Raw genomic sequence first — 13,187 nt, 5'->3', positions numbered from 1 at the left:
TGGACGGACTCCCATCATGTTGTAGTGACATCTCAAGCAGTGGGGGCTGGTCGGAGGAGCTATAGGAGTACAGGCTCATTGTAATGGCTGGAATGGAATTGACAATAACGGAGTCAAACATGTGGTTTCCATACGTTTGATGTGTTAGATCCTTTCCATTCATTCCATTCCAGCCATTACAATGAGCCCGTCCCCAAAAATAAATAAGATGCACCTGAGTTCAATTTGGAGAGTCATAGCAAAATGTGAATACTTATCTAAATGAGATATTTCTGTATTTAATTTTCAATAAATCTGCAAAAATCTTTAAAAACATGTTTTCACTTTGTCATTATGGGGTATTGTGTGTAGACGGGTGTAAAAATATATATTTTGAATCAAGGAGTATGAATACTTTCTGAAGGCACTGTATATTTATTTTTGTGACACCTGAGGCCCTACTTAAAACCAGGCCAAGGTTTCAAGGTCAAGTCAAAAACAACTTTCTTCTTTTATGAACAGTCTTGGAGCGAAATATTTGATTTATTTCACACATTAACCATGACTTTATAGTAAAAATATATATGTTTGGTCTTAACCCGCAAATCTGGACTTTGTGGTTGATTGAATGTGACTCTAGGTTGCCCTCTAGTGTGACAACGCACCTCTAATAGGCTTTTCAGCTGAAGAGAGGATTTTCTTTTCTATAGCTCTTTATTTAAACCAACATTTATGTAGGCCGCAGTATTGTGATCTATTTAGCCATGGGCGAGGTTGATGGGTTTTATTTAACAAATGATGTGATTCAGTAGCATACTGAAAGGGTCCTGGAAACGCATGCGTTTATGCATATCTGGCGGTTGTGTTTCATTGGGGTGGAGCTAGAGACCATTGACACGTAAGAATCCTGCTTTAATTTTAAGAAAGAGGCTACATAGGCCTACGTCTTTTTAGTAGCGAAGGATGGAATTTTTGAATATAGTCAGCTACTAATATTTTCTATTTGGTTTGATGTACATAATTTTCCAAAGCGACTAAATTAGGCGGTGTGTAGGCTGTAGAAAGGGCCTACATAGTCAACGTTGAGAATGAGATTCTCAATGTTTATTTCTCTGCTGAGGCCGATCGGTCCGGTTATTATCGGTATTTCTTTGGGATTTACCTTAAGTTTACTTAGTGTGAATTGGGTGGAGGAGTCTTGTTTCCTCAACGGGAAAGCGAGTGAAGAAATAAGTTTGTCCCAAGATGGGAATTCAAAAGGAGCAAGGAGACCCAATTCGATATCGACGGTCAAAGATGTGGACGCCGAGGAAGATTTTGAGCCAAGAATAGTGCCATATAAACCAGTCCAACAAAGCAAACCAAATAAACTTTTTCGGTAAGGATTCAAAAATCATGGTTTGAACCGGAATAGATTACATTTATTATTTCTAACATGCTACAACAGTGTAGCCTAGATCTTGTTTTGCCAGTTGACTGTGATGTCTGTGCCATTATTGCCCCGAAATCTTCAGCATGGATATTAGGCTATAAGATATGTTGTCCGTTTTCCCGGGAAAACTCGTTACAATGTTGCCAATTGTCCTTCAGCAGTATGTGAGCCTGGGTTAATTAGGCATGGTTGTTTCCCCAGCTTTCTTTATCAGTTTTTCAATTGGTTTGCAGTATCTTTAACTCCTACACCTATTAGATGTCAAGCACACTTAAACAACATCAGATAGCAATTTATGAACAATATGCTTTTTTTATGTAGGCAATTAGCACAATTACATGTAATATTAATCAGTCAGTATTGGAGTAGGCTTTTATTGTGCCCACAAAAATATCTTTGAAAGGCCAACATTCCTGAAATGTTGAACTAATTTCACATCCTTCACCCTATCTGTGGCATTCAGTCTCCAGCTACCAGAGTACACACAGTATTTTTGGCCATAACAAACTATTGAAAAGTTTTATTGATATAGTCTACCTACTGTATGTGGAAGAATACTCTGAGAATGGCTTGCATTGAACATTGTACCATGTGCTTGACTAACCTTGTGTAACATGCACAGCCAAGTTGTTGTGGTGTAGTACCCTCGACCATTAATTTATTTTCAGCAGTATTTGGGCAAATAATGATGGCTTAGGATGAACTATAACTATACAATGTTATTATAACTTTATTCTGTGCTGTAACATGACTTACTTACTTAGTCCTCTGGGTCCCTGGTGGGACATAAGACTGTAACAATCTTCTGCCGCTGGAGTCTATCTTTGGCTACAGCTTGAAGAGACCCATCTCTACTAGCTCAGCCTGTAACATGAAGAACTGCCTACATTTTATTAGACAAAATATGCAAGGATCTTTTCTCATCATGACCTTCACAACAGTGTCTGTGTAACACTATTTGGTTTGATCTGAATAAAAAAAAATATAAAAACAGATATTTTTTGTTTTCAATCATTTCATGGGGTTATAGGACATTTTGCCCCTACTCCTCATGGACAGCTAGCCAGTAAAAGAGATGTACTGGGTAGATGTGTTTGTGTATTTCAAATGATCACACAGACGGGTTGCTCCATTGCATGAGATAGAGCTTTGAGCTGCTGGGCTGGGGCCCTCCTCTGGTACGGACTCTTCAATCTTGGACTCTGTCCGATGACCAGGTTTCAAAGACAGACAATCCTTAATCAAATCCCAGAAGAACACTGGACCTTGACTTCAATTAACCATAGCAAAACAATTACTGATGGGCTTATCTACTGTGTGAATGATGGCAAGTATTGAGCATAAGAACATGCATGAAAGGGTTGAACGAAGACTTTAAAAGTTCATTCTTAAATCATTGAAATGCTGAGCTGCAATTGAAGTACTAGTATCTTTGCAGTACTATGTATAAATATATGGACAATAACTCTGTATGTTACGTTTTTGTATGCTTGTTTCTCTAGCTTTAACTTTTCACATTGAACATAGCAGCAATCACTTCATGAGAATGTGTATGTTTTCCAGGGCTAAGTACATCAGTACAGAGCTGGGGATCCGGGAGCGCCTCTTCGTAGGGATCCTGACGTCCAAAAGCACCATCAACACACTGGGAGTGGCCGTGAACCGCACCATCAGCCACCACCTGGACACTGTGGTCTTCTTCACCGGCATGCGCAACCGCAAAGTGCCCCACGGCATGTTCGTGGTCACCCATGGGGACGAGAGGCTCATATGGAACATGTTCCAGACCATCAAGTACATCTTGGAACACTATATCCATGAGTATGACTGGTTCTATCTGGCCCAGGACGACACCTACACAGAGGCAGACCGGATCAAACAGCTGGTGGCTCACCTGAGCATGGACCGGGAGCTTTACATGGGCAGCCCTGAGGAGTTTATAGGTGGGGAGATGGAGGGGAGGTACTGCTACGGTGGTTTCGGATACATTCTGTCCCGTACCCTGTTACTCCGGCTCAAACCCTTCCTGGAGAACTGTAGGAATGACATCCTGAGCGCCAGGCCTGACGAGTGGCTGGGCAGATGCATCATTGATTATGCCAACACCAACTGTGTGGATGAGCATGAGGTAGGTTATGTATTATGGTCTTGTACAATTAAGTTCCATGGCGAGAGTTCTGTTCTATGGGTTTATGATCCCTTTGTCCAAGAGATTAGGCCTAGTCCTAGACTAAGATGCATTCTTAATAGAGATTCTCTATTCAAAGTGTTTTTCAGTCCATGACTAGGCTTAATCTGTGTCTGAGAAAGCAGCCCCAAGTGTTTGTCAGGAAGTGAATGTTTCTTGTGTCAACATACCAGACCTGGGTTGAATACATACGTGAAATACTTGAGCGGGACTTGATTTAGTTCATCCAGTACAATAGAACAAATGGAATAGTCACAAAGTGGACATTTTAAGTATTTTACATATGCATTTGGCTCAGATGTGCTCTGAATTGAAACCCTAAGTCAACTGTCATTCACTGGCATCTCCCCCAAAAAAGATGAAACAGAGCCTGACTTTATGAGGCCTCATAAACTTTACACTGCCCCCTAACATGTAACTCAATCTGTTAGTGTAATAGGCTGGTTCCTGCTCAGTGAAAGCTTGACACACACACACACACACACACACACACACACACACACACACACACACACACACACACACACACACACACACACACACACACACAATATACACTGCTCAAAAAAATAAAGGGAACACTTAAACAACACAATGTAACTCTAAGTCAATCACACTTCTATGAAATCAAACTGTCCACTTAGGAAGCAACACTGATTGACAATAAATTTCACATGCTGTTGTGCAAATGGAATAGACAAAAGGTGGAAATTATAGGCAATTAGCAAGACACCCCCAAAAAAGGAGTGATTCTGCAGGTGGTGACCACAGACAACTTCTCAGTTCCTATGCTTCCTGGCTGATGTTTTGGTCACTTTTGAATGCTGGCAGTGCTCTCACTCTAGTGGTGTGAGAGCACACTAGAGCACACACTTCCCTTTATTTTTTTGAGCAGTGTAGTAAATATTGACGACGGTATACTCCAACATCAACATAAGGTCCATCTTTCAAGATCCACCAGCCTCATGTTCAAACACTTTATTTCCAAACCACATTTGTCTTGAAATAAATAAATACAAATTATAATAGTGATATCTATAGAATAAGGCATGTTGCACCATAGTAGTGCTATAAACATAGTTATAACATCCATCAGTGTTTTAACACTGCATTTTCTATAGAGAGAGAGTTGTCTGGCTGGCTGTCTTTCTCTTCACACTGTGGCCCCCGATGGTCCTCTCTGCTGTGAAAGGGAGCTTTGCTTCTCCTGTTCTGCACTGACAGGCAGGGCCCCAGTGGAGCCCTGTCACAGTCACACCCACACCGCTTGTCCAAGTGACAGTTTAAAGACTGTGTACCTTTTAAACTAACTACACTGATTTAATTTATTTGTGTATGTTAACCTTTTTGGCTCGTAGTGTGGCCCTTTCACATTACACCTGAATTTGTTCCAACAATACCCCATTCTATAACAATACTATTTTAGAACCTTTTTACATAACGAGTAGTTAATTCAAGACAGTTTGAGTGTGCCTTAACCTTTTTCTGTGTTATGTTAACTTCTATACCATTTTCTCTCCTGTGGTCTGGCATTTGAGCAGGAAAACATGTTGTTTAAGAGTCTGTAGTGGAACAGAAACAGAGGGCCTGTTTCACTACTGCACGGTTGGCCATCATGCCTCAGGGCCAGCACGACTCCAGCAGGGACCGACCTATCTATGAAGGGAGAAGTAGGGGAAAGGTCAGAAGAAAAAACACGGGAGAGTGTTATTTGGAAGTGTGACTCACATTCTAAAGAACTGCGTTAGAGCATATTTAAAAAAAGGTTACTCAGTTATGTGTTGCAGTGACATATTCTGTAGATCTTTGCCATTCTTGAGATGTTTAGTTGACACATTTTACAGTCCGACGGTCGGTGACCTCTGCTCATGCGACTTAATTCTTTGTTCTTTTAATAGCTTGATCAGATCGGATTCACTTTTTCTTCCGACCCCTTCCTAATTGGTTAACTTCTTAACGTGCGTACTGTGTTTATCCTTAACGGCCGTCGATTTAGATTAAGTGGAGTCTTATTATTTATTGTGGTCATTTAGGTGTTATTCGTACACTGATTCCTCTTAAGTTGTTGACACCATACATTCTAGCAGTGTTTTTCCTATGAAGCCATTTCGAAATGTTTTTTTAATAACGGCATGTCCAGGTTAAAGGACCCATGAGAACCAACATGTAAAGTTCATAGAAGTTCACGTCAAATCTGGTGTCAGCTAAGTCTATATATATATTTAATTAATTAAGGCATATTCTTTTTTCAACCATTTCCCATCCTAAATATTAGGAACAGGCAAGGGTTTTGATTTCTGGTCAAACAGATGGAAAAGGGATCTTTGAAAAAATTACCAGAAATATTCTTAAATGATTAGAAATACTGTGGGGTCCAAAATTATTGACACCCTTGATAAAGGTTAGCAAAAATGACCTTATAAAATATATAATTCAAATATTGAGCTATATTGTATGCTAAACAAATTGGGAAATTATAATATTTTATACTAATACAATTGCTCAGAGAATGGTTTTGTTTAAAAACTTATACTTTTTTTTAATCAAAAAGGTAGGGGTCAAGATTCACACCCTTGTTTTCAATACCTCACCTTGCGAAGATAACGACACAGCTTTTTGTCTAAAATCCTTCCAGATACTTGATATCCTTCATCTGTTCTTACTGACTGCATTCTTCAATTATGTCGTTTACTGATTGAGAGGATCAGGTCTGTCTGTCTAGCAGCACAGCCAATGTGCCCATATAGTGTGAGCACTGGGAGTCTAGGCTACATTATTTTAGCTCCCCACTCATGCTGCATAGAAATTAACGCACTTGAATAATGCAATATGTAGAAACGTATTTACTATTCGCAAAACAATGTCCATACAGTCTAGAACACTTTACAATGCAAGAAGATACCGGTAGCTTCCAGCTTTTTTAGGCTAACTTTCCTTGCTAGCTTACAGCAGAAGTGAACATCAATTCACTACCCTAGTACTTTGTTTATGATAATGCGAGCCATAATCAAAATATGCTGATTTCAAAGCTGATTGACACCAAACACTTTTAATTCAGTTAATCGTTTCTCCCTCACGTCTAAAGATGGCCTACTTTTGTCTGTGTCACATCCTTCCCCTCACCGATCTCAACTGACTGTGGGAATGTGCCTTGTGAATGACATCATTACTGGGTCTTTCAGAGAGAGAGGGCACTTTTTATAAAGTAATACATTTCTACTTCTATGCAAATGTTGTTGATCAGTACAATAAAATAAGTCCCAAATGGAAGGGACACCGATTGTTTGTTTGTAATCTGTAGCCCCATGAAATCAGTGCAAACAAGCTCAAAAACTCAATGCATGCACACACTCCTATTTAATATGCATTCACCTGTGTTGTTAATAGCCCTGGGTTACGTCTTGATTCACACAGTTTATCAATATAGATTTACCACTCCAAATAAATGATTACCATTATGTTATTAAGTAGTTAGATTGGTCAAAATAAAGTCGAATAGTTTTAGTGTATAATTGACTCATTAATGCAGACATGGCAATCTCAGATTATTATTTTTACATCATATTTCAAATGTAATGATATTGAACTCAAAAGATGCCTAACGATTGAACAGAGCAGTAGCTGATTTTATTTGTCTGGAACATGTGCCATTCTGTGACTTTTGCTAATTTGCCTTTTTTGCCGTGGTATTGTTTTGGTATCAAGTATCATGATGGTATAGAGTAAGTCAAAATTCTGGTATCGTGACAACACTTTTGTTACGTGAAATGAGAATGCATGAGCAGAAAAGAACCCCACACCTACTGAAAAAATATGGTGGTGGATCTTTGCTGTTATGGGGCTATTTTGCTTCCACTGGTCCTGGGGCCCTTGTTAAGGTTAAAACATAAAAAACTGGCCTCCAGAGTGGCGCAGCGGTCGAAGGCACTGTGTTGCGGCGTAACTACAGCCTGGGGTTTGACTGGGAGTCCCATAGGGCGGTGCACAATTGGCCCAGCGTCGTCCGGGTTAGGGGAGGGTTTGGCTGGGGGGGCTTTACTTGTCTCATCACGCTCTAGCGACTCCTTGTGGGGGCCGGGCGCCAGCAGGCTGACTTCAGTTGAATAGTGTGTACTCCGACACATTGGTGCAGCTGGCTTCCGGGTTAAGCGAGTGGGTGTTAAGAAGCTTGGTGGGTCTTGTTTCATAGGATGTATGACTCAACCTTTGCCTCTCCTGAGCCCGTTGGGGAGTCGCAGCGATGAGACAAGATCGTAATCATGAAATTTGGGAGATAAAGGGGGTTAAAATTATTAAAATGTTCTTTCCCATTTAGTTTAATTTGATTCAGAACCAAACATAGCGTCCCCTCCCCCAATGAAGGCTGTTTGTTTTTTTTGTCCTGCCCAATGCATTCGCCAAGTAGCAGCCTATGGAAAAAGGATTTGGCTCGTGAGACTGTTTTGAAATAAATGTGAATCCCCAAAGCATTACTAAAAGATCACGTTTGGGAGCAGCAAAACAGTGAGCAGATCACCTGATCACCTTTTGATCATTATTTCAGCCAGCTCCCATTTTATTATTTTGATTGTGCCTTAAACCCCCTCCATGTACAAGTGTCCATATGCCCATCAGAAACAAGAGATGAGATGATGCCGGTGACCCTCGTATTTAGAAACATTTACGTTATTTTCCTGTAACAACTGCTTGTTTTCCATTTCATTTGATTAAAACCTGAACTTTTTTAGAATGATTCACCATCCTTGGCTTTATAGTTGAGAACATCCATGGCTCACATGCAATGCAATTTAGAAGCTGTCTGCTATTCCTGGAGAAGTGCAAATGCGATCTGTATGATCCTTCCATGATTTTTTATAAAACATTATGTTTAGGAGCAGTAGCCTATAACGGAGTGGACATTCCCCCTTTCTCTTTATATTGGCTCCTGTGAAAAGTATGGATGTGCGTAAAACCTACCATAGTCTACATTGTCTGGTGTATGTACTATATTTTAACAGCCTATTTAAAACAAGTTGTTTTAGTTTTGATTATAATTAATTTTTTTCAGCCATATCCATAGTGACTTTAATCTTGTTTATGTACAGCGTTTGGCATGTCCATGGCTCAGACATGGCAAAAATAATGTAATTTACATAGGCCTAGCCCCTATATCGGTGTGAATGCTATGTTAAACAATGTTGAACTCTTGCAATTACATAGAACAATGTGGACTGCAAACATGCTCAAGATATTTAGCAAAGATAGGATAGGCCTACATTAAAAAAATGTTCTGTAGGCTATTTAACAAACTAGGCTATAACGGACTAACATTCAAATTGAAGTTGATGACAATGCAAGACATAAAAAAACGGAAATATACACAACTTGAAGCAACCACATATTTATCCCTGGAGCATGTTCTGATTGGCCTCAACACACCTACAACTTATTTATTAATCAAAACCCAGCCCTTTCTCGCCACCGCCAGCTACTGCGCCCATAATTCCAACTGTGAAAATAGCTAAAATATTTCTGACACACCCCTAGACCATTAGCGCTACCGCCAGCACTAAGATTTACATTGCATTAGGTTTGTTGAAATACAGCCCAAAAATGTATAACTCAGTCTTTTTGTTTTCACCCAATTCCCACTTTGCTAAATGTATGTCGATCTTTGTTTTCAGGGGCTGCAGTACTACCATTACGAGATGGGCAAGAACTCAGATCCGAGTAAGGAGGACAATATGCAGTTTAAAAAGGCCTTCACTGTCCACCCGGTGTCTGACCCTGAGCAGATGTACAGAGTACACAAGCACTTCACTGAGATCGAACTGCAGAGGACATACGATGAGATTAAGAAGCTGCAGGTGAAAACAGTCTAAACCTGAACACCACAAAACATCCTCTGTTCAGTGAACACTGACTGTAGTCTGTCTCCCTGTCTGTTTTAATTGAACATCAAGCGCTGAAGGCTTATTTATTTCAGTACAATGTTTGTTTTGTGAATGACTCAGCTGTCTTGGTTGAACATAACCAGCTTTTAATTGTAGCCATACAGTATCACTGAGTATAGTTACATGCACACAATTATTGTGATAATCGAATATTGTGAATAGTCAGATTTAATATAATAGTTTGATTTTAATTATTTACATGCTTTGCAAGAATAACTATTTCCATAATAATCCTGTTTACAAGGGCACATCTGAAATCATTTGATAAATGCAGAAAATCGGCATTCAAAATCAAGCGACCAAGCCTATTTGATTCCGAGTTTGGATATATAACGTTTGTATGTGAAAACTATTTCTAAGATCCATACTTTCAGTTTTTCCGAACTCACTTCACTCGCGGGAAAGAAGGAAGCGTGCGTTGTTTATGCACATGCACCAGATCAAATACCAGGTGTTTTAATCGGCGTGTGCTTACTTCGATTATGACCGTACGCCGATTAAGATAAGCAGAGTAAGGTGTTTACATGACTAATGCCATACTCGGCCTGTTGCCATAATCAGTTTAATATCAAGTTATTAGTGTGCATGTAAACATACTCACTGTCAGGTTTTGACTTTACAGAGGTATTTTATTTCTTTACATCTGTATCCACAGACGGAGATAAAGAAGGTGAGTGAAGTGGCTTATGATGGCAACCGGAGCGCCCAGTGGCCCATTGGGATCAATCCTCCCTTTGAGCCCAAGTCTCGCTTTGAGGTCCTTCGATGGGACTACTTCACAGAGGAACAGGTGTATTCGTGCATCGACGGCTTCCCCAAGTGTGAACTGCGCGGTATTGATCGTTTGGACGTGGCCGACGTCATCGAGATAGCCATGGGGGAGCTGAACAAGAAGTACAAGCCTGTCCTCCACTTGAAGAAGCAGCAGCTGATCAACGGCTACCGGCGCTTCGACCCCACTCGGGGCATGGAGTACACCCTGGACCTGCAGCTGGAGGTAGTCAACCAGAAAGGCCACAGTCGCTCCATCACCAAGAGGGTCCACCTGGTGCGTCCCCTGAGTCGCATCGAGATCATCCCCATGCCTTATGTCACAGAGGCCACCAGAGTTCACATCATCTTACCGCTGAACGTTCAGGATCGAGATTACGTCAACCATTTTCTTGAAGTGTTTGCCGCAAATTCGTTTGAGACCAGTGAAAACGCCATCTTGACTTTCCTGTTCATCTACGACCCATTCGAGGCCCAGCAGGTCAACCAGAATGACATCTTCGCCAGTGTTAAAACCCAGATCAATGCCTACGAACGCAAGTATCCAACAGTGAAGATCCCGTGGATAAGTGTCAAGACCGAAACCCCCTCTCAAATCAAATTCATGGACATCATCTCGAAGAAGCACCCAGTAGACACTCTGTTCTTCATCGCGAACGTCAACACCAACGTCAACTCCGAGTTCCTCAACCGTTGTCGCATGAACTCCATCAACAACTGGCAGGTGTTCTTCCCAATCCACTTCCAGGACTACAACCCAGACATCGCCTTCCACAACCAGGAGCCCCCACCCGCAGTAGACCTGGTCAAGGACGCCGGACACTTTGACCGCAGTTCGTTCGAGGAGGCGTGCTTCTATAACACTGACTACATGGCGACGCGCACGCGCATGGCCTCCGACGTGCAGGAGAACGAGGAGATCCTGGAGACCTTGGATATCTACGATATGTTTGTCAGGTACTCAACCCTGCATGTGTTCAGGGCTGTGGAGCCAGCCTTGCACCAGAAGTACCGCCACCAGGCCTGTAACCCTCGGCTAAGTGAGGACATCTACCACAGGTGTGTCCAGAGCAACCTGGATGGCCTGGGAGCCCGTTCCCAGCTCGCCATGCTGTTATTTGAACAAGAGCAAGGAAATAGCACTTGATCACACCCCCCTTAGAAACTTCACCTAGAATGTGTGTGTGATTGCATGTTTGTGTGTTTGCGTGCGTGTGAATGTGTGCATGTCTGTTTCAAAACTAATGCAGTACATTCCTAAAATATTTAGTTTTTTTACTGAATACAAAAAACCATGCTGGAACCAAATGGGTTTGTTTTGAACATTGAAAGTATTTTAAACCTTTGATTTGGTGGTCATGCAGGGATGCCTATATCAATATTTTTTTATATATTAGAAAAGTTCTACATACATTTGATGTTGCTCTCAAGGGTATGGCTTTAAACCTGCACAGCTTTTGATACTTGGTCCTTTGCAGTTTAGTAATCACTACTAAAGCACATCTCAATATGTGCCTTTTTAATGTCTGTCGGTCCTCTTGTATTTTCATGTCCATTGTCATGTCAAGCAAAAAAAGTAGATTTACATGTATTCATTTATCAATATTTGAGGCCTCATAGTTCCACACTACACATTTCATATTTTAATGTGTAAGCTGGCATCTGAAATATAGATTCACTCTACTCAAAGACGTTAAACGGATGAAAGATTTATGGTACTGACGTAATCAGATGCAGCATGAGATTACTGTTAGGCTAAGAGGATTGGACAATAATGTGTCGGTACTGTAGGTCCCCATAGGTGGGGTAGAAAACTAGCCTGTAGGGTCTCTTTAGGAGGCTGCAGCATTACACATTCTTTAAAAAATAAAAAAAAACATATGGTTGTCTGTTATTTAGAATAGGAAATCATGTCATCTTTATCTGTTACATTTCTATCTGCAACACTCTAAACATTTCACCCCTCTGAATACGCGGTTAGATACTGTATGTTTCTCTGACCATATTGCTGGAGAGTCCTTGAAAATAACTGAGAGGCCAACTTTGTGACTGGACTAGTTCACACAAGTTGATGGTTTCAGTATGTTACACACTCAAATGTGATCTCAATATATTAAAGTAGCAATTTCAAATCAGTTGAATTTAAGAATGTAGTTATTGAGGGCAATCAGGATTGTGGTTTGTAATGTATACATTGGTCGTCAACGCTGTAACATGAATGTTATTACATTTCTATTCCATCAGAATATACCTGAAGATATACAGTTGAAGTCCGAAGTTTACATACACCTTAGCCAAATACATTTAAACTCAGTTCTTCACAATTCCTGACATTTAGTCCTAGTAAAAATTCCCTGTCTTAGGTCAGTTAGGATCACCACTTTTATTTTATGAATGTGAAATGTCAGAATAATAGTAGAGAGAATGATTCATTTCAGCTTTTATTTCTTTCATCACATTCCCAGTGGGTCAGAAGTTTACAACACTCAATTAGTATTTGGTAGCATTGCCTATAAATTGTTTAACTTGGGTCAAACGTTTCAGGTAGCCTTCCACAAGCTTCCCACAAAAAGTTGGGTGAATTTTGGCCCATTCCTCCTGACAGAGCTGGTGTAACTGAGTCAGGTTTGTTTGCCTTCTTGCTCACACACGCTTTTTCAGCTCTGCCCACAAATTTTCTATAGGATTGAGGTCAGGGCTTTGTGCTGGCCACTCCAATACCTTGACTTTGTTGCCCTTTAGCCACAACTTTGAAAATATGCTTGGGGTCATTGTCCATTTGGAAGACTCATTTGCGACCAAGCTTTAACTTCCTGACTGATGTCTTGAGATGTTGCTTCAATATATCCACATCATTTTCTTTCCTCATGATGCACTCTATTTT

The 13,187-nt window shown here is 40.6% G+C and overlaps 1 protein-coding gene across 1 annotated transcript; it reads left to right on the top strand.

The window, feature by feature from the left end:
- Positions 1-684: 684 nt before the first annotated feature.
- Positions 685-11,846, top strand: LOC139538408 (chondroitin sulfate synthase 2-like). The gene is made up of 4 exons (XM_071340399.1): positions 685-1,357; positions 2,975-3,539; positions 9,263-9,445; positions 10,188-11,846. Exons 1-4 carry the CDS (start codon positions 1,068-1,070, stop codon positions 11,448-11,450), a joined length of 2,301 nt encoding a protein of 766 aa, XP_071196500.1. The 5' UTR covers positions 685-1,067; the 3' UTR covers positions 11,451-11,846.
- Positions 11,847-13,187: the final 1,341 nt, after the last annotated feature.

Source organism: Salvelinus alpinus, chromosome 14 (assembly GCF_045679555.1).
Source record: "Salvelinus alpinus chromosome 14, SLU_Salpinus.1, whole genome shotgun sequence".
Taxonomy (NCBI): Eukaryota; Metazoa; Chordata; class Actinopteri; order Salmoniformes; family Salmonidae; genus Salvelinus; species Salvelinus alpinus.
Note: the sequence above shows the minus strand (reverse complement) of the source record. Positions and strands in the feature narration are given on the sequence as shown.